The 22,460-nt window shown below is 35.6% G+C and overlaps 1 protein-coding gene across 1 annotated transcript in view; it reads right to left on the bottom strand.

Moving 5' to 3' along the window:
- Nucleotides 1-9,038: 9,038 nt before the first annotated feature.
- Nucleotides 9,039-22,460, bottom strand: part of Droj2 (DnaJ heat shock protein family (Hsp40) member A4-like) — a 55,778-nt gene continuing 42,356 nt past the window's right edge. Inside the window, exons 7-8 of the mRNA XM_081749517.1 lie at nucleotides 14,473-14,638; nucleotides 9,039-9,840 (exon numbers count right to left, since the gene is read on the bottom strand). Coding sequence (XP_081605643.1) covers nucleotides 9,690-9,840; nucleotides 14,473-14,638 — 317 coding nt within the window. The 3' untranslated portion in view covers nucleotides 9,039-9,689. The remainder of the gene's footprint in view (nucleotides 9,841-14,472; nucleotides 14,639-22,460) is intronic.

Genomic DNA, 22,460 nt, shown 5'->3' with positions numbered 1-22,460 from the left:
TCACTTCACCTCAGTGACCCCGATAACCATGTATTTGACACTAATATCAGCTATTTTCAATAATTCTCTTACATCCCCCCCCCCAGTTGTGGGCCTGAATTTTTATTTAAATGGCATCGGAAGTGTCACTGTTCATCTCAGCGACCCCGGAGTCGACACTAATACCGGTCATTTTCAATGTATATCCCCCCTTCCTTCCTCAAAGTGACACCTTCAAAGTGAAATGATAAAAACGTCGCAGACCAGAACTTCATTTATGTGGAATATTTTATTGAGCTCGGTCTGGTGGTTCAAGAGTTGTTAAGTTACAAATATAGTCACTTTCACCTTATAGATAATTTGTCGCACTAGAAAACAAGTTGTTTACGTATAAAATTTTGTACACTCATGTCCAAAATGATTCTCGCATATCTGTAACTGTCTTCTTGTAAGAATATAATTTGATAATGATTTTGCAGGGTACTTTTAAAACTGATACTATGTGCATAATCAGGAAATGTATATTTGTGATAAATTTCATAGGAAAAAAAAATAAATTCGAAGATTAGAATGAGTAAAACAAAATGTTGCTGAATGGACAGTTTTATTTTCGTTTTACTATTCTTATTTACTGCTCTTTTGACATGAAATTTGCCACATACATGTCTTTGCCGGTTATACACATACTAACATTGTAAGACATACCGGGCGAATTCGTTATCAAATTATATTCCAGCAACATATTTAAAGACATGAGACAATAATTTTGGACATGAGTGTACATAAAGTTTATGTAAAAGTCTATATTAGAATATTAAAACACAGTAATTATATGTAGTAGCGCATGAGTATTAGTGAAATTTGCCTACTGCTCTCTCTTTTAAGAAGTAATTTGGTTAAAATTAAAATTTCAGCAGATCAAAGAGCATATTAAGAACTCAAGTTTCATTCAAGAATTTTGATTTTATTGCACCATTTATTGCAAGAGAAACGCTTCATGATAGCAGATGTGCATGCAACTGTGAAAGTTCTGTGATAATGCACAACCACGAATAAACGACTAAAAAGCACATCAAGGAAATGAGTGTAGACTATTAACTTTCAAGAATAATTACAATCACAATATTGAAATTTCTATAAAAATGCTCTATTACTAGTACAATTAGCCTATAACGAAGATTTGTATTATTTTTCCCAATTTTTCCGGAAAGAAACCGGAAAAAAATTTTTACCAACAGGTTCAAAATTTCCGGAAAAAATTTATAACACTACTCGTGTAACATGGTTCTGGCGTGCAGTTAGTAGTTGATAGCAAAACCCAATCAAACGAGGATGATGCTTCGAAGTATGGAGCACACTGAAAGTAACGAGAATGGCTTCTCAAGGTGGCTAATGTGTTGTTCTTCCAACCAGGAAACTCCCGAAGAGTTGACAGTAGTTCATTTACATATTCAAGGTGAGCAAATGCAATGGCATATATAAAGCATGGTTTCCATAGGCTCTAAGTAAAATATTCAATTGTAGCAACATTGATTTTTTTTACCGGAGAACTACGATTCGTCGGACAACTACTGATTATGGTTTCTCAAACATGTAAAATGTTGCTAACTCACTACATAAAAATGTCCAAAATTCCATTAATTATTCATAAACACCGTGCATATAAAAATGTTTTACTTCAAATAAATTGTGGTTAGCAGTAGTGTTGACTGACTGGTGCGTGTCTGGTTATGCAATCACATTTTTTTTCTTGAGCTTTTTTCTGCTTAGCTCTTATTTTCCGATTTTTGACTACTTCCGGCGTTTGTACTTCTAAGTGACAGTAACCTAGACCCCAATAGATTATTTTATTTTTTTCTAAGTTAAAGGAGGCGGTGATTGAATGAAGAAGAGTGAATGGAAACGGGAGAACCCCATGAAAACCCATGCATATGATGTTTGTACAGCGGGGGACACTTCTAAATGGTACACCTTAGCCGTAAATCTCCATATGGCTGTACCATTTAGAAGTGTCCCCCCCTGTACATCACAAAGTCCATTTAGTGAGAGCTGGAATCGAACCACGGACCAGAGATGAACGCTTTATCACAGTGCTTCAGCGTCCTCCAAATGAAAGTACAGATCTATATCACGATGGGGCAATAAAGTCGTAGAAAGAACAAGAAAGCTCTCCGTGGGTGGTTTCGGCAATGTCCGAACACTCGTATCCTCTTACTAGTGACATTGTAAGTAAATGTGTATCCACCACCGTTGCCATAGTTTTGGTCTCTGTTATACTCTGATTTATGACTTACACACGTGGATTTAAGAGGTCACTTTCCTCTCTTTCTTTTTCCCCCTTGCCGTGGATTTGGGATTCCACTTTGCTCTTTTCTCCCCCTCGCCAACGAAAGGTACATGCTCTATTTTCTGTTAATGCTAGTTAAAAAAAAAAATTAAGTACACGACCATTAATATTTCAGAGTACACCATATTTTTATTGTCTGATCTATTTATAGCAAGAAATCATGTGTAATATTCACTATTTAATGCAAATGTCATAATTTATTCTTAAAAAGTATGTATTAAAATACAAAATATACACCACTTTCAACTATTAAGGAGAATGAATTCTGTTATTATTTATTTATTTTGCTTATTTCAACTTTGTTTCGATAAAATTAAGAATATTAATTAAATAATGAGTAAAATATTTGCTTTTAAATGAGTAAAACAAGAAACGACTTTTTGCAATCGATTTAGTGTCCCAAGAATATGTTTTAATCTCCTTCTTGAATTCGCATAGTTTGAAAGTTTTAATTACAGTAAAACGATAGTCACTTGTTATGTCATCAAAATGTATATGCTAAGGTGGAGGAATAGGGTTTAAAATGTATGTCAAGAATAGGATATTTTGCGACATGTTAGGGAGATGAAACAGTATATAAACTCAGTATTAAAAGTAAGTGAACATTTGCTCCAGCATTTTGTGAAATTCCACTTTAAGAGGAAAAATTCTATAACTATTTTCTCAATATGTAATAAAAGATACAGGCCACTCCACTAAATTTTCTCACTCCAATTTCTTAAAGTATATCATATTATGCTGCAGTTATTGCTTAAACATGAAATACGAGCGACATGTTTTGAGGAAATTTCATTCGAGGAAAATTACCTACATGAACTTTTTTTTATAAGAAGTGACTTTACCTACACTTTTTATAAGAAGTGTACATACATGAACTTTTTTATAAGAGTCGGATTTCTTTCATGTCACTTTCATTAAAGGCGTATACTAGGGGGAAAGGGTTCAAATATAGAATATGTCAAAAGCTGTTAAACAGTTTAAAATCAATTTTTGAAAATAGCACTTGGGTCGTCTAACCTTTTATAATTTAATTTCCATTTAAATACCTGTTCTAAATGCGAAAAAAGGGTTCAAATATGATTCACATTTCAAATATTCTACATAAATCTACTCTTCCCGTGAACGCCGGTTCTTCAGCCAGTTAATAAATAATTTTATGATTAGCGGTAATAAAAATAATAATTTAATGTTACAACGAAGGCAAGTTGTGTCATGTGTGGTTATCACATTGCTTTCTTGATTGTTGTTCTAGGCCAAGGTTCCCTCTTTCTTAATTCAATTATCTAAAGATGTAAATTAAAAACTGAAAATTCTGTGTTTGGTCGGGAATCAATCCGAAACAAAGCATATTAAATTAACTATAATAGTAAAACAACATTTCCTGGTGCTAAATTTCACATTACAATTGGAAAGTTTACAGAATTATGCGAGAAATCTTGACAGAATTGTCCACGATTTTCGTTTTCCTCTCAAACGAATTGTGAGATACTACCTTTTACTTATTATTTGTCAGCATCCTTTCCAAATTTTTTCCCCATTTCTCATAAAAATGTTAAAATTCATTCAAACTATACCTAGATCTCTATTAAATACGTAAATACCTCTCAGCAATAATAATAATATAATAGATGAGAATAGTTGTTCCGCTAATAACTAACCATAGTCATCCTGGGTAACTCGATCTATACCCCGTGGTCTATACATAACACTATCAAATAACGAAGAGAAAGAAGAAAATTTAATATTATGTCTATGTTCTTCCGTTGTCATGAGGAAAACTCAGTAAAAGAAAATTAATTTAGACGGCCTATGCTCTAGTGAAGAATTCTATAAAAATAATCGATGTAAAATATAGTGTAATTATGTAATAAAATAATTAAAAATAATGTAATTTAATAAAATGTAAAATATAATTGAAATACACTATTCGTAAATTTTTGATATATTGTTGCCTTATCTATTATGTAAATGAGAAAGTTACTTCTTCATCATGCATTTCAGATATTGTTATTCGACTAGAATTGAAGATACTTTTATATAGATTAAAATCTTCCTCGTGTTTTTTTTTTTTTTTTTCAATAGATGCATTCATGTTTATCTTTTAAAAAAATGCCAAAATGTATTTCTTGCCTTCTTTGTTTATGTCATTCTTTCTATATAGAGAACAGGGAGATGAACAAACATTAACCAACTGGCCTGCACATATGGTTCGCTCCTTCTTAACGGAAGAAGAAAGATATTCTGTTGAAGTGTCAAATAACAAAGCAACACGAAGGAATCGCAGCTTCCAGGCTACTTTTTTCTTCGCCAAAACATTTAAAACATTCCATTCCTTACTCAAGTAACGGAGATCAGCTTTTACTCACCCCCTCCTATTTTAGCTGAGAGCTGTCATGGAATTCGAATTTGTTGGCAACATCGGATTTCAGAAAAAATATTTGTTTCACTACCATGTAATGGGCGGAGAAGGGTAATAGGTCAATTTTCTGGACCTCACCCTAAGGCCGTCATGAAATTTCCAAAAGTCTATACTCCATGTAAAAGCTATCACGGTAATATTTACTTTGGCATAGGTTACGTACAAGACAACTTTTTTCTGATAAAGAAATGCGTATTTGTGAAGGCATAGTCCAATGACAAAGCTAACGTATGAAAGTATATTCCTTCTCTACCTCTTTATGAAGTCAGTTTTTATTGGTGGAATTTACATTTTAAAATATAATTTGTATGTACAAAGAAAACTGTCTTAATTCATTCTTGCAATGAAGTACGTTGTTTTGTATGATTCATATATATATATATATATAACTGCAGAATATTATTTTATTTTTAGTATTCTTGACATAACTGTTGCCCTTAGAATTAGCTACGTTCGTGGCGTTATTATGGCAAATTTCAGAACTAAACCAAGTAAATGGAAAACCATAAGCCCTAAACGACAGAAAACCTAAAATTTAAGGCTTGTGTCTATATTTTAGGTCTTGTGCTGTTTAGATCTTATGAACGTTACACATTTAATTCATTATGCGTTCTCGAAATACAATTTAGATGAAGAAAGCTCGCAGATACATTTTATGTCTGTTTCTTGTCACATTAGGTGAATTTGAATGTGTAACGTATGAAGTTTCAATAGTGAAAGGAAGTATGAAATGTCAAATGGTGAAGGTCACAATTCATATTTCGTAAGACTCAAGTTGAACAAAATTTATTCTTGTCATTTGCATTCTCTTATGATTTACTCGAACGTGCTGTTTCCGAATGATGAAAACTTATGCGTTAGAATTTCGTATATTGTTACGTCACACACAGAATTTACTGGACCAATTCATCTATAGGATTCATAGTTTTTCCTCCAAGAATTTATTCTAACGGATTGGAGCTCAACGTCCCTCTCGAGCTATGAGACAGAAGCTGCTGTTAAAATGGGATCAAAAGCACTATTCAAGTTTATATCCTAGGCAGGTGCTCCCACAAGGGATCGAACGCGGGACCACGCGAATGAGAAGCACTTGCCTTAACTCAAAGAATACACTGAGAAAGTAATCTACATGTGTGTAGTGACTGACATGTCTGTCAATCTTTCGAATTCTAAGTTTTAATTTGAACAATGCATTGTGATTTTTACCGCTTGAATTATTGTACTTGATTATTGTTTCCTTTGGTAGAACATCGTAATTTCTTTGAGGGATATACTATTGCTGACTGAATCATCCAATTCTGCATTAATGAAACCTACGACTAGAAGTAATAAATGTTTCCTTTTACCCGACACTTCATTCTCGATTTAAGAATATTTTAGCATTTTTCAGTCTAATTTTCGTCTGGTTATAGCGGCGAATGGATGTAAGAACCATTTTTACATCTAGGTTAGTCTATACTTTTTGTTTTATCTTGGTATTGGTAATCACTTGCCAAACGTTGTGATTGTTTTAAAATACCTTATATACTGTTCTCGTTGAATATTCGTTTTATTTATATACCTTATTTTACGGACTTACACGCACCTTAATTTTTAAGCTTTTTAAAAAAATACGGTAACGTTTTTACCATTTTTATTATGATTGCAAAGCCAGACTAAAATTTTTGGTTTATAAAACCGAACTAACCTTTAAAATCCCTACGGTTCGCCTTTCCCAGTTTTTCGCAGAGTTCACGGTTTGTATATTCTAATCTGGTTCTGGGTTATTCATGGTGGGACGGAGGGGAGACAGTGTTAGCAAGCTTGTGAATCCCAGCAACTCATGTTCGTCGCATTGGTGCACTGCTGCTGCCAGTTGAATCCAATTTTGCCAGATATAGATTTCCAACGGCATCGAATATATGGCCATTTTTAAGACTGGCGGGAATTTCAAATCAAACACTGGACATTTTTATATTAATTTCGAGTGTAAGATGCTCCTGAATTTTGGAGGCAGTTTTTCGGAGAAAAAAGTGCGTCTCCTAGTCCTAAAATACGGTAATATATTTTTTTTTTTTTCACTGATGAGTAATTTCGCACGATTGCCGTAGTATAAAAACTGTCACAATTATATAGCTTCAAAAACATTTGAGAGCGTACCGGGTCTCCATCAGGAATGGTTTCTGTTGTGTGGAGTGAATTGATTTCCGACTAGGCAAATTACCTCTAACCGCATAGGGGCCGCAAAGAAAATAAAATCAACATTTCAAACAATATTTTTTTCTAAATTACATATTATTGTACCGTTTTACGTTTTGTTTGGTTTGGTACATTTCATTATTAGTCTAAAATAAACCTAGATTTGAAAATGACTACATACACATCCAACACGGTCATAAAGCGTTGCCTGACGTCATCTACTAAACTGCATACCGAACGTTCACTACAGCTGACGGGTAAATGAGCCCTGTATCAAAGATATTCTAAAGCGTTAATATCACAACGACTAGAGAAAATGAAAGGAATTTACATAATGCGAGTGAAAAGGAAGTTAGAAGACAAGGAAAGGACTCATTCGGAAGTATTAAAAAAAAAAAAAATCAAGAGCTCGACTATTTTTTTCTTTTTGTGTATTAATAAGGCAAATGACGTCACAACTCGGCTGAAGATTAATTATATGTTCATGTATCCTCAACAAGTAACATGCTATAATGTTATTTAACAACCTGCTCAGTAAGTAGTACGTGGAAGTGTAATTATATAAAAAGATTTGAATTGTTTTAAGAGGTTTTATATTGCTATGAAAGTTGTACATTTGCTTTGTTTCGAACATAGAATAAATAAATAAATAATAATACGGAAACTTCAACGCAGAAAGATATAATAAAAAATGAATGTACTGTAAAGCAATGTGTGGTTAAAACAAAACTGTCGAAGATATGCAGGAACGATTTCATTAGTGAACAGCTTATCACGGGGCGGGGTAGGGGCCAGAAGACGCCTAAATCCGCGACTGTCGATTAATGTTACTAACGAGTAGATGAGACTGGACCGAGATCTTGAATGCAACAATTGCTAAGATATTCTTTCAAGCATACTTTTGAATTTCTTTTAGTCAATCAAGGAAAATATGCTCCTCTTCAGCTGGACTCAATTTCTTTATTACAATAAAAATAAAATATAGTAATATCTAGGGGCACGAGTTTTTTTTTTGTTGTTGTTTTTTTTTTTTCTTTTTTTGGCACTAAAAATTTGGAAATTTTCCGTTTCGTTTTTCATACTTCGCGTTTCGTCGCATTTTCCAAATAAAGTTCCCCATTTTTGTAGCTCTTGTGGAAACTATATTCCCTGACATTCTTACAATTGTTACTTTTATTCATAGATTACTACAGAAATAAACAATTAATTACCTAAAAACAAAATACACTGAATATTTCCCTTGACATTGTAAACTTCATTTATAGAAAATTGTATTTTTAAAAATCAAACTGAAGGAAAGGATTTTGGATTTAGATTTCTGGGCTTTCGGCTTCTAAGACCGTATGAGGGATGACGTCTTTCCGGGGAGAGGGAAGGAAGGTGCCACCCCATCATCTGCTGCCTGGTGTGAATGAGGAAAACCTCATTCAGGATGGAGGACCTGAAAATGCTTTTTACTCTTTTTCGACCGAGTGCCCCACCGGGAATCGAACCCGGGCAAACTGAAGGGAAATCAGTAACTAAACTTACTACGAGTAGGATGGTTTGTTGTCTTCTGAAAACACATAGGGACAAAGTTATATTTAAGCATTAAACAAACATGTTACATGCTTCCACATTTTGCTTTATTCTTGTAAGTTCGTCGCTTATCACCAGTCCATACTTGGAAAAAGTTTCTCACAATTGGCATTGCTTATTGGAAGCCACACATATGTAAATGCATTTACAACAAACTTCAAACAATCATCACTTCGAACACCCCATTTAGCTGTGATTGTGATAGCTACGCAACATGTTTTATATATATAACAGTGTTTGAATCACCTAAAATGCACAGTCCATGCCATGTTCTACCGTTCTGTCAGCGGAAAACTAGCGTTTTTAAATTAATGAAAACTTATTTTTCGTTAATTTCGCGCAAAACTGACAATTTCCCGTTTTATCGCGCAATGCAAACCAATAAAAACACATAGAATATCACAAAACGTCAAGAAACTGAATTATTTCATTCTGACGCATTTCGTTTTATCGCACATTGCGAAAAACTCGTGCCTCTAGTAATATCCCACAAAATTGTGAAATTGCGCTTATTCTGGACAAGGCATTAATACAACGTTGTAATAATAATATTTTTTATTGATGTGGCATTGGTTTTTACAAGACAAATGAAGTGTATGACAAACAATGTATTTCATTCTTTTATCACATGACAATCTGTTCACACCACGTAATAGCAAAACGCGATTTCATTCACACCAGAAATTTACGCATTTAACATAAAGCGACGCGTAGAAGTAAAAGTAGCTGAATCTGCGTCAAAGACAACACTACCAATGCAGGGCACAATATACCATGTTTTCTATTTAGGAAAGTTTTTCTTTTGGTTATACTTAAGAGTACCATTACATGCCTACCTTCTCTTTTAAAAAGAATTATTTTTAAATACTATTATCCTACAAACAAATAGTGTAAAACACTATGATGAAATGTCAATTTCATATAGTTTTTTTTTTCTCCTACCCATAAATAAATTGATTATAATTGTTGTGAATATTTATGAAATACAAGTGTTATCTTCAAACACTGCTGACCTGGTAAAATTCCGTCAATCAGAACGAAAAGCTCTCAAGCAATAAGTAGCTACCAATACAACAGCATCTCAGACGAAGAAAAGCTAAATTTTAGTCGCTCGGTTGTTTACGTTCGCGTTCTCCATCTTATCCACTGGAATTTCCCCTCCCCTCCCTTCCCTTCCCCGTTAACGGTCTAATGGGTTTGACACTGTACACGACTGGGGCCATGGCCGCCCTCATCTTCTTCATAGGCGTTCTTGTACTCTCGCCGCCTCGCTTCCTGCTCTGGGTCCAGATCAACTAATGTACACTCCTCGGCGCTATCAGGAATGATTACTTCGGGCCTGCAACAACAAATATCACATCAATAAACAGAAGTTTACTTTCTAACAGGTTTTAAAAATAAATAAAATGAAACAGAATTTTTGTCATTCTACTTATCTGTACTCTCAATTCGGTAGAAGGCCCGTTAGCCATTACAAATAAACACAAGTGATTAAATTTCACGACAGTTGTTTTAGACAGACGAAGACATAATATGAAAAAACACAAAAATAGTTTCAAAGTCGCCAGTTAAGCGCCAATCAGGGCATTTCTCAGTTACTGTTTTCTTGTTTTTTTTTCATTTCCCTACTGATGAAACGTTTGGCGAAAGTATTCACAATTTATTTTCTTTAGTACAGAAATGAACTGAATGAGATCTAGCATCCCACATTTTTGTCCTTTAAAGTTGCAAAAGAATGAGAATGTGAAAGAACTGGCGGACACCCCTCCAATACAGTTAAATGTTCTATCCTTTGCAAATTAATTAGCATTAGCCACTCATAAAAATAGCCGAATCCTGCTAAATCAGGAATTCCCACAAGTAGCAGATGCAGCCCTCCCGCTGGACTTGTAGTTCAAGACTGTGGCTTTGGTGCAAGTGGTGTCGCGGTCGATTCCCAATGACAGAGCTCAAACTCCTAATTCATCTTTCACTTTCATTAATCTGTCTCCTTTCACCAAAAGAGCATAATCGTGGGATGTCAAACTAAAAATTTCATTTCACTTCAAAGAGAAGCTGCCATTTTATTTAATAGATATATAGAAGTGTGGAAGTTCGGGAGAAACTGCTAGAAAAGTAAAAAAAAAGACATGAAGTAGGGATAACAGTTAACCACAAGTGGACAAATAACATTGGAGAAGCAGAATTTATCTTCGACAAATGTTTGAAAATTGTGCTCATACAAAAAGGGAAAAACAAGAATCGCAAACGTATGACCATCAAATGGGATAAACATATTTTGTGTGAACGTAAATTGAGAAAACAAATGAAACTAAGGTTAGGAAGGAAAGGGGGTAGAAGGTGAAAGCTTTAGAGAACCAATGGCTATGAAGACAAATGAAGGAGAAAAAGCTCATGGATGTGTGTGAAAGGAACAAAATAGCTTCTTTAAAAAAAGGGGAAGATCTCATCATGTAGCCAGATACAGATCGGACGGGAAATAGAAATCAATCATCGATACTTTACTGTAACACAGGAGTAGATGAAGACCTTAAATTTCGATGGGATCACAGACTGCTGGTTGTAGAATTCCGTAATCGAGAACAAAACGTATACCTCAATACAATGAAGAAAAAAATAGACATTACAGAAAAAAAGAAAAAAAATCTGAAGTAAATACGGTACGAAGCTAGTGAAGTCAGTACAAAGGAAGGACGTAGGAACGGTCAAGGGAGAATGGAAGAACTTTGCGGAAGGATTTTTGGCAGCAGCAGAGGAAATATGCGGTAGAACAAAGGGATTTAAAGGAAAGAAACAAACCATGAATGTATGAGAAAATACTTCCAAGGAAATAAAAATATTATCTAAAGAATGATAGAAGAGACTATCGGAAGAAGCTGTTAAGATGACGGAAGATGGCAAAATAATGACAGTAGAGGAAGTTAAGGAAAGGTAGAGGAAAACTCTATGGAACTACTGGACAGGGTGGAAAATGAAAAGGATCCGAAAGAAAGAAAGAAAAAAAAGTTAATGACAGAAATAAAGGAAGGGCTCAAACTAATGAAAATTTGCACGACCACAGAAACGATAAAGGTGCCTGGTCTACCAAAGCTACACATTATTGAAATGCATATAGAAAGAAGAAAAAATCTCAAGAGTGGCTGGAGAAGGCGATGTAAAAACCTAACTTTAAGAAGAGAAATAGGAACGACTGAGAACTACAGACGAACGATTCTGATGGGCCAGATGAAGATCTTCGAAAGGATCACCCTAAACAGGATACAGGGAAAATAGAAAAACTTGTCAGTGGTAAAGCAATAAAAGCCTCAGAAAAGGGAGAGAACAGCAGACCTTAATATTCACCGCTTGACAATTAGAGAAACATTGGGAACACGAAAAGAATATCCTGACAAGTGTTTATAGACATCGAAAAAGCATACAATACAATACCAAGGGAAAAAGTATGGTACGAATTAGAGCCAATAGGGTTAACAAATGAATATACAGAGTGCATAAAAACTATAGAACATATGAATGCCAAATGACATCAAGAGCTGGGACGACAAAATGGTTCAATAACCAGTAATGCCTCAAGCAAGGTAACCAATATTGTTCAGCACGAATGTAGTAATGGAGGGCACAAAAAAAAAAAAAAAAAAAAAAAAAAAAAAAAAAAAGCCAAAGAGATGGTGGAAGAGGGAGACGGAAGGAGAGCACACAGGGATATAAACTACAGGTAAGACAGAAAGCGAAACAGTAAAGCTGTCATGGAAGACGAAGGAAAATAACACTAGGAACAGAACAACTAAAAGAAGTGAACAGTGTATTTGGGGACAGAAATAAGCAAGGAAATTAAGCTGGTTTGGAAAAGGTAGATTTCACAAACAGGTAAAAGGACTTTATAGGATTTAAAAAAAAAAAGCCAAGTTATTGCTGTACAAGACATTTGTTCCAATAGTAACACATGCAGTGGAGACCAGGGTAATGACCGACAAAGACTGGAGCTAACTTCAGGCACTGAAAGTATTTCTAAGGGCACTTTTGGGCAAGATAAGGGTTAGAATAAGAAAAGACTTAATAGGTGAACGTTGGGACCAGAGCTTATGAAAAAGAACAGACTACGATGGCCTGGAACTTCAGAAGAATGAACACTAACGGAATACAAAGAATCACGAAAGAAATAGAAATGAAAACTACCAACACGAAGTCCGAGAACAAGGTGGAACGACCAAGTTGTAAGAGATATGAAGTGGCAGCAACTAGAGGAAGAGAGATGGTGGAACGATAGAAAGTACAGAGGTATGCTGGAACGGAAAAAGGCTGAGCGAATAAGTATACAGAAAATGACAAAACTTGATCCACGTTATCGACTGAAATTTATCCATTGGAAGTCCCTTATTACAAAAGTTCAAACCCGACATTTCTCAGCAAACACTTAATGTTCTACTTCTGATTTCTTGTTCCTAACCTTGCTCTCGAAAGAAATAACTCAACATTTTCTCACACTTTCTCCGTTTCCCCTCTCATGAATATTCGACAGCCAAATTATTACAGATATCTACTACCTCTATTTGCATCTACAAGGGTTATTTAACTGAAAGACTCCGATTACAATTCAAGGGAGTATGCCTGAGCACCTCCACCATTTAGTCAACTGTTCTACCGATGAACAAGTGTCTCATATCCTGCAGAGGTACAATGACGCTTCAGGTCCTTCATGAATGGAATAAAGACGAAAAGTTACAGGGGAAACATCTGGGTTGTAAGAAGGGTGACTCAAGACCCCAACGAAAACTGCACAATATCCATTCTTGTATTCATGGTGTGTGGACGCGCGTTATCAAGCGTAAACATACGTTGTAATATTAGCTAAAAAAGTACTTCAAAACACTAAGCATTGTCTAAATGTGAACGTCTCGACAAGTTATTGTCTTCTGCGCATATCTTTTCCAGAAAGCTAACGTTCTTTCTGAACCACGTCCCATTAACACGTCGTACCGGTTTTCCAGGCTATTTATTATCAAGGTCCTTCGGGAGTTCACGTGAGAAATCGAAGTTAACAGTTGTTCGTGAGACTGACTGACAGGAGCATCAATAACAGAAACCCATCGACTTCGAACGACAACGTCATCTCCCCAGCGATGGTTTTCCCTCCTTTAGTCCTTGACGCACACTGTCTCAATTGACGACATCCTCTTCGTTGTCAGCTCGAAATGGTGGCACCAACTTTCATTACCATTCACGATTTACCCCAAAACACTTTCGCTCATGTAGTATCGGCTGCCCATTCGTAAGGCTGTGTCCATCAGGTGTCAAGATCCTAAATCTACTTTCCGAAACTGAGGTTGACAGCTACAGCGATTGTGACCACACACAAATAGCCACAATCGTTTCCTAATTTATTACAGGCCGTGTATAACCACTTGAAAACCGTGTCTGTCCTCATAGCCCAGACTGCTGGCATTCAATGGCTAAAGGACAGGCTTTACACAGGAGTTCATAACACTGTACTCGTTTGGATATACCCATTACATCATTTTTTTTTCTCTCTCTACTAAGCGGATGTATATCCCACCATGCTCTGTGCCATTACTACAAACAGCAAGTTATGCAATGTTGTCACCTCTAGCCCCATACCAATTACTTGCACACTGCCAGCATTGCGTTTCAGTTAAACAACCCCTAACAAATTATGACAATAAAACACATTTTTAAAGTACTCCATTCTGTTTTAGAAACCGTAATTTTATCGCATTCAAGCCATTACTGGATTATTTGTAGCCTTGACTTATCACTACCTAACCAAGTTTTGGTAGTTTATCTTATGCCTAATATCCAAGATGTCTGATCAATGATAGGTAACATGTGGTAAATACTTTGACAAGGAGGAAAACATTTATCGCAGTGGTACAAATCAAGACAGGCCGATAGAGTTTAGGTTAAGTATACAATTCGAAGTAATAAAACCTAGTGGGCAATATGTTAAACTTACCTGGGTGGCAAACAATTTTCTAGTTGCGGTATAATTTCAGGAGGAAGACTAGTTGGAAAATTAACTAAGAACTGAATTATGAGTCGCCCTTTTTCAAATGGGTTCTTATACTGAGGCATTCCTTCATTAAGTATACATTTCACATCTCCATGTTTGGTTACTTCGCCTGAAAGGAATAAAAGAACATAGTATTTGTGCTTCACAATTATTTAATTAATGAATTACGCTTTACAATATTATCCATGTGGAATGACTGTCAAGTTTGAGTTATGAGCCTTGAATATATTGGGAAATAAACTGATATTACATAATCGCAATTACAAATGATTTTAAAGGAAGCGGAATAGAAAATTTTGAAGTGACCAACTTAGAACCTTGTAGGTGTGTGGAAGGAGATTAAAGAAACACCTGCCCACCCAATGTGAAAAAGCTTTAGCAACATCCCTTTCTGAATTGCACACCATTGATTATTTACATACTTTCTAAGGTGCTACTGGAGTTAAGTAGCCTCAGTGATCTTTCTTACATATCACAAGGTTCTTAAGATATTTTGACGCTTTGTCCCTATTAATAAACTTCGTACGCAACGAAGCTGAAAGAAGGTTAAAAATAACTGCTTACTTTTTATTCATATTTTGTCATCGGAATAATTTTTGATGGTCATGGATGTTAAATTCAGAGTCTTTTAGCCAGAAATTGATTCAGGATCTGCAAGTTTTTAGAAAGTGATTGTAGGAACGCTCTAAACTCTACAATAAACACCTCATTTAAAATGTTAATTACTGGTAATTCTGTTACTTTTTTTTTTTCCCTTGTTGCCTGGACTTCGTAATTACAATTTTTAAACTTAAAAGATATTCACTAGTCAACAACCAATTGTGGTATAGTGGAAATAAGTTTTGAACCTATCATTCAAATTAAGCCAAACCTTCTACACTTCGGACTCCATCGGCTGGTACCAAGAATAAAAGGAAACGTGAAATAACGAGAAAAAAAAAAATCTTCACATTTTGACATGGCTCATCAAATAGAAACAGTAACTTAACAGATGGGAAATGTTCGCATGCCTTTCCCTGTTATTTGGTTTCCTTTTAATTCTGGTACTACTTACTAGAGTACGAGATACTCTAAAATGTATAAGTTTTGAAACTGTTCCACCGTGAATGGCAATTACCGAGAACTATTTCCAAAGCAGTTCTCATAAAATGTGTTACGAAAACTTAATTGTATTAATAAACTATTAAAAATTAGCGAGTTTTTACTGAAATCTGTTTAAAATTCTATAATATCCCGTGTCCAATTTCTGTTACTGTCATGCTCAAAGGAGGATATTTTGTTTACTATATGGTATGACTCAAGTGTATATTTCATTTTTTCCAGATTTTCTTCTAAGTGTTTTGAAAGGCAGATACAGCGATATCGTTAATTTCTAAATCTCTTATATAGCTGAACTTTAGCTCTTTGTAACCTAATAGCCCTTAGTAATCATACGAAGCCTTTTATACTCCAGGTAACATCTTTATTGAATTGTTAGCACCCTGTCCACATTTATTGGTAATTTCAACCCCAATTTTAATTTGTACATGTGAAAAACTTATTCAGCCTTCGAATTTTCGGCAAGTGTGAAAGACTGATGCACGTTACTGGCTCTTTCCGTAATCTATCCATCCAAACCAAGTAGTACAAACAGAAAACTATAAACAATGTAATTTGTGCCGTACATTCAAGGGAGAGCAGCGTAGTGTAAGGAAGATCTCTCCACGAGGTGTTAAGTTTTCTGGGCCTGGAACTTTGACCAGTTTGCTCTATTATGCATGCTCTCGAACGTACGGCATGAGAATTTACAGCAAGGATGGCCAATTTGTAATGTACCAGTGGCGACAACAAAGAATCAAACATGTAGACCGTTTTCCAGATTCTGTTCCCCGCCTGAGACCAGTGTTTGCTGAATGTGCGTCTGAATCTGTTATATTCTCCATGTCCTACTCGTTTCATATGTCTTGACCAATTAGAGCATAAGGTACGTGCATTTTTCTACAAATAGGCACGTTATCAATAGCCTTACCTTGCAGAATGGGATTTGGATTCGGATTTCAGTTTAATGCCCCTTTCGACAGTGATGCTATACGAGGCGTACAATCCGAACCACACGAACTTCCGCTGGGAATTGAACCCAGGACTACCACATCAAAGGCTTATACGCTATCCACATAGCCACGATGGAGCTTTCTTTCAGAATGGGTTTGGTAATCAAAAGGTAGCAGAGGGGAGGCGGAAATAATCCATCTTCGAAAAGCTTAGTGTGTTTAAATATTTGTTCCATGGTGAATGCTTGGAACACACATCACCATCTCTCCCCCCCACCACCACCAAAATAAGATATCACATACTGTAATAGTAGACTAAATGTATCCAAAATGTTAGCGTTGGCTAGATAGAAACTGTAACAATGTATTATCATCACTAATATAAAGACTTTTTTTTCTGGCGGTCTTCCTCTATATTTAGGTATATGAAATTCGGTCTTGAATTACCAGAAATACATTGCCAATGATGAAACAAAGCATAAAAAATGAAATTCACTGTTAGGCGTTTTGGATTATATTACGCAATTCTTTTAGTACAACCTACATATTAACAGTATTAGGTCGGCCGCATATTAACCGCAGTATGGGACAGCCAATTCGAGGCAGAGAAGATACGGAAAGAGGTCTCTTGTGTTCATTGCTCATTGAAAACAGTATGCAACTAAGGAAGAGCATGATTGGTGTCTTGCTTGTAAAGAGCCACCATGAACGAAACCACGGAAAGAACAATGATTTGTTACGTGAAAAGATCGCAAATACTTTATAAATTAGCCGATGTAAGCCTTCCTTAAGTAACAAGGATAGTCACCAAAGTTAAAAAAACTAAAAGCAGTCTGGTATGCTAGTGTGTTCACATTGGGATAAAGGAGACATTTTGTTTTAATACTGATTCGGTTCGCGTTATACGTAGTCTAAATTCGAATATGGGTGAAAGCAAACAATTCAGGACATTGAACGGCAAAAACCATAATGCTTCCACCGTAACATGATATACATCAATAGAAAATGAAATGAAATCTAAGTTTTACGTCCCACGGTTATGCCGGTTAGGTTAAAGGAGACGGTGATGATGAGAGATGAGTGAAATGGTGGAATGAAGAAAGTGGGAGGAAACGGGAGAACCCCGAAAAAACCCACGAGCATGGTGTTCGTCCACCACTATACATCAATAGAAAGAGAATGAAGTGTAGTTACATGGTTTGCAGAATTTGCTATGAAATTGTTGTCTATTGTAAAGTAATCAGCTTCTTTGTAACAGGAAGTGTATTAATGTGCTGCTGTTAAATGAAAATGAAGTGCATAGTTTAGTTATTGTTCCACTGAGCACCTACACAATACTTTCACTATTCTTCATACAAATGTCGTCTATGGAATGTTACCTTCCAGGCCAAAACAGAAATTATTAGCTCTATGTGGGTAGGTATCGCTAGTAGCAATGAAATCGAGAAGACCCGTGGTGTTATGTACGTTACGGAAAAGGGGGCTAAGTTTATCCTGTACAATGAAAAGCGAGTGGACAAGTGTCATTCGTAAAACTATTCAAATAGATTATGCCTTCTAACAGAGGAAATTACCGCAAACGTTTGTGATATCTGGTTAGCCAATAAAGTGCGTGACCAATGAACTGAATACGTGACGTACGTAACATAACGGTATTTGTTATGTACGTCACGGCGAATAATATCTAGTCGTGTCTGATACTAGCGTTATTTAGCAGTGAAGACATTAATTGTTCCTGAACCGAGTAGTATTGTTAGTGCATTTCGAAGACCAGCATATGGCAGCACTGCATCGACTGCTGCGTGTTCATTAGAGAAAGGATCGTCTTAGCGTTAAATTCAGTTGTAGTGTGTGTTGAAAGTGCGCCGTTGTCATTTTTCTTTCTGCAACTTCTATACTTAAATATGTCAGCAGTTAGCTCCAGAAGTCGATAACGGAAAAGGCTAGAGAAGTTAAATGAAGAAGAAAAAGCAGCAAATCGTGAGAATGCAGTAGTACCGAAAAACAATATCAGCATCGAAGACAAAAAATGCGTCGACAGACGAAAATACGCATGCAGAAGTCCGCCGCAAAAGGAACCGGGAAGAATCTATCCAATCTAGATCGAGTGTGGGATATCAGAATGCTGCATCGTTAGGAAAAGCAGTGCAAAGAGTGAGAAAGCCCTTTCTAGTAGCCCTAGAAGAAAACTCAGTGTGGTTAAAAAAATTAGTGGAGCAGTTTGGCGTGGCACAAAAGAAAGAAAAGAAAAAATGTAAAAGCACCGTACTAACAAGCAACGCATAAGTAGCAGTAATTATTTTCTACAAGCGTGACAATATATCCCGAATGCTCCCTAAGAAAAAGGATACAGTTTTAGTGTACAGCAATGATATGAAGAAGGAAAAGGTGCAAAACAGACATGTTTTAAATCTGCGAGGCACATCAGCTCTTCATTACCGAATTTGCAGAAATATACCCTATGAGTAAAACTTAGTTTCCGAAACCTTCGCTCCAAAGAATGTACTACTGTATCTAAATAGGATCACTTGTTTTGCTGTTGTCTATAACTATGAGTACATTCAAAAAATGATTGGTACCAAAGTGAACTGGAACCAGCTACGAATGACAAAAAACGTGCTTATTGAGGGAAGTTTTTGCGATCCAGAGAGTAAGATATGTATGAAGACCTGCACGAACGTCAAAATATATATTCAAGGACTGTTGTGTGAAACAGAAGATCCTGAGGAATTTGTTGAAGTTTATCAGTGGAAGAGAGGGCACCCTAGAAATTGTTCATTTTGACTTTCAATCATGTGTGACAGAAATGGAGAAACAGTTATTAGTGTATCGGCGTCACATATACAACATAAGACAAAACCGGGTCAAAGAAGAAATGAAAATTGGGCTCCATTGTGCATGAAATGGTTCTGCAGATAGACTTCGCAGAAAATTACGCAATTAAGCGTCAAAATGAAGTTATGGCCGCCCACTGGTCAAACGCAGGCGATCCTACTGTCACCATTTACACCGCAGTAGCATACTTCAGCAATGGAGAGCGAAGTTACGGAGTGATATCTGACAAAAAACCATGGTACTTTCGAAGTAGCCGTCGTCAATGATTTAATCATCAATAAGATTTTGCTGGAAATGGCCATTAAAAAAAATCCACTTGTGGAGAGACGAAGCGAGCCAATATTTTCATTATGAAGACCGCTACACTCAAAGAAAGTCAGAAAAGGAAGTCAACATGTTACGTACGTCACGTTGTTTTCACCGATATTACAAATATAGCCAATCCATATTTAATATTCTAATTTACTTGGAACACTACGTGAATTGTACCAATAATATATATATATATATATATATATCTTATATGATAAAGAGAGGAATTGAGCGACATCTCTTTACATCACATCCTCTTCGAAATTTTCAATATTGTGTTAGTTTATCAAACGTCTCCTTCCAACCAGACGTATAACACCTTGGTATTTCTCATGCGAAGTGCCCAGTTTACCTTCAAACTCTATTTTCCGGTAAACTAATAACGAATTATTAAATCTAAAGCTAAACGCCTGTCAAAGGTTAAGCAGTTACAGTATGAAAATTCATCAGTTTAGTGTAAATGGAATTCCCAAAATTTTACTCCTTTCACAATAATAATGTGTGTGCAAGAAAGTACGCAGTATATGGTAAAGCAAGTAATTCGGAGGGAAAGCGGCCCATATCTTAGCACAGAGTAATTACATTACAGAGTATTTAGAAGAGTTGAGTTGATTTTGAGCAGTGAGGCTATGAGACGTGGAGTATTTAGAAGAATAGAAAGGATTAAGAATTCATATAAAGTTAAAATATAGTTCCTAGTCACTGTGTCTAGTCCTAAATTAGTAATAACAATATTTTTTCCCCAGAAAAAGAAAATATACATTTTAGAACTGTTCTGCAACTTGACTCACATGGCTTCAAATGCAAAGCCTTCCTACTTAGGTCGGGTTTTGAACAGTGAGATCTTGAATCACAATAAAACTTCACTTTCAGCCACACACATCTTCTGCTATTTTGATGTATACATCACTCTGTACAATGTACTTCCAGAGCTCATAGTGATCTGGTCTCTTGTAAATAGTTGAAAAGTGACTAAAAGCACACGAAAAAGTGACCAAAATCTCATCATGCCCCCTTTTTTCCCCTTTGTCAATTTCTCCATTACCTCTCTGTTTTTTTTTTTTTTTCCATCTTTACTTCTTCTTGAGCTTTTTTCTTAAGTTTTCTAAGTATGCTTTGTAGTTACGGTAAGTAGACTTAGCAGATGTAAGAAGCTTCTGAGTAAGTGGAACCAGTTCTGACCTATTTCCGAATTTCTTCATCCCAGACATTATATTTAACTTAGCATTGAGGGTTCTCAAAGCCATGAAATATTCAAATTCATCATCTACCCTTAAGAAGAACATACAAGAAATATACAAGACTGATTCACATGGGGCAGCAAGTACTGAAGCTTTCAGAAGAGTAATGAGTAACAAGTTTCTGCCTTTTTTCATTTATTTTTATAACAGTTTTCTTAGAAAATTGCCAATGCAAAACAAATTACACGAAAAAGTCACTTTACCTCCCAAAAAAGTACTTTTAGTGACCAACTTGAAAAAAAGTAACTTTTAGTTTGTTTTTTTTTTATTTTAAAGTGCCTCGCTATGAGCCCTGTACTTATTAATTCCCACAACAAACAATGAGTCCATGAAGGAGCCTTCCTACATTGACACTTCAAAATTAGTGGCCAATATAGTTTTTTCATTGAAACCCTAAAAAGTTTTGAAGTTCCAGGACAAAATGTTTAACTGTACGCCAAACCATCTACCGGTTGATTCACAAGCCAAAGCATTTTTAATTGTTCTTGCCAGGATATAATTATTGGAACAGATCCCCTCCCACCCCCCACCCACTTTCCTCTTTCAAATCTTCCTCACTGGCAAACCAATTTCATGTATTTAGTACGTTCAAGAGTTTCACACAAAAGTCAACATTTGGATAAAACTGTTTAATGTCTTCAACTTTAAGACAGATCGAGCGCTTACACAAAAAATTGACTTATTAAAACGAACTGTGTACACTGACCAAATATACGATTTACCCCACGAACAATGGAACTTAACGGAGGACAAGGATAAACACAGATATCACGATTTAAAATTCACATTAGTGTGCGTTTTAAATGCACACTATAAATCTTCGCATTTGAATTAGATTCACCTAAGTGAAATAACTGATACTTTCCTTGGAAACTAATAGAAATATCAACTACCTGTCATTCATAACAATTTTATTTCTTATATTTTATATTCTTTCTTCGAACTCTATATAACCCAGGACCTAAAATATCACGCAATTTCAAAATGGTGTGTTTGCTTTCCAGTTAGAGATTAAAATAAATAAAAAAAATCTGAACTTACAGAAAAGAATGCTGAAATTTTACACGAAGCAAATATCAACAAGAGGAAATCATTCGACATACTCTACAATACCAATAGACGAACAATGTTGGCAACCAAATATAAAGTTAGTTTTTCGAATAGTAGTATGTTAGATTATTACATATTTCAACTCTACACGTTACACGAAAACTTGCAACACCATATTTATTATTCACTTTCAAACTAAGAGCGCTACATTATCTCAAACATTTAAAGTTTAGAAATTCCTATCATACTAACAGACCAGACGAATTAAGCAATGCACACCCAAAGTATGTTAGCCTCTGGATATGACGAGTTTCAAATAAACACGATACTGAAAATTTTAATTTTTCGAAATACTATTTCGAAAAAAATGCTAAGTATCATATTTAACTGTACGTACTTTTATGTTATTTAGTTTAACGTCCAACAATTACGCACCGAGGCAAACAATGACGACGAGGTGAAG

The sequence above is a fragment of the Thermobia domestica genome, chromosome 2 (assembly GCF_964235325.1).
Source record: "Thermobia domestica chromosome 2, izTheDome1.hap1.1, whole genome shotgun sequence".
NCBI lineage: Eukaryota > Metazoa > Arthropoda > Insecta > Zygentoma > Lepismatidae > Thermobia > Thermobia domestica.
Note: the sequence above shows the minus strand (reverse complement) of the source record. Positions and strands in the feature narration are given on the sequence as shown.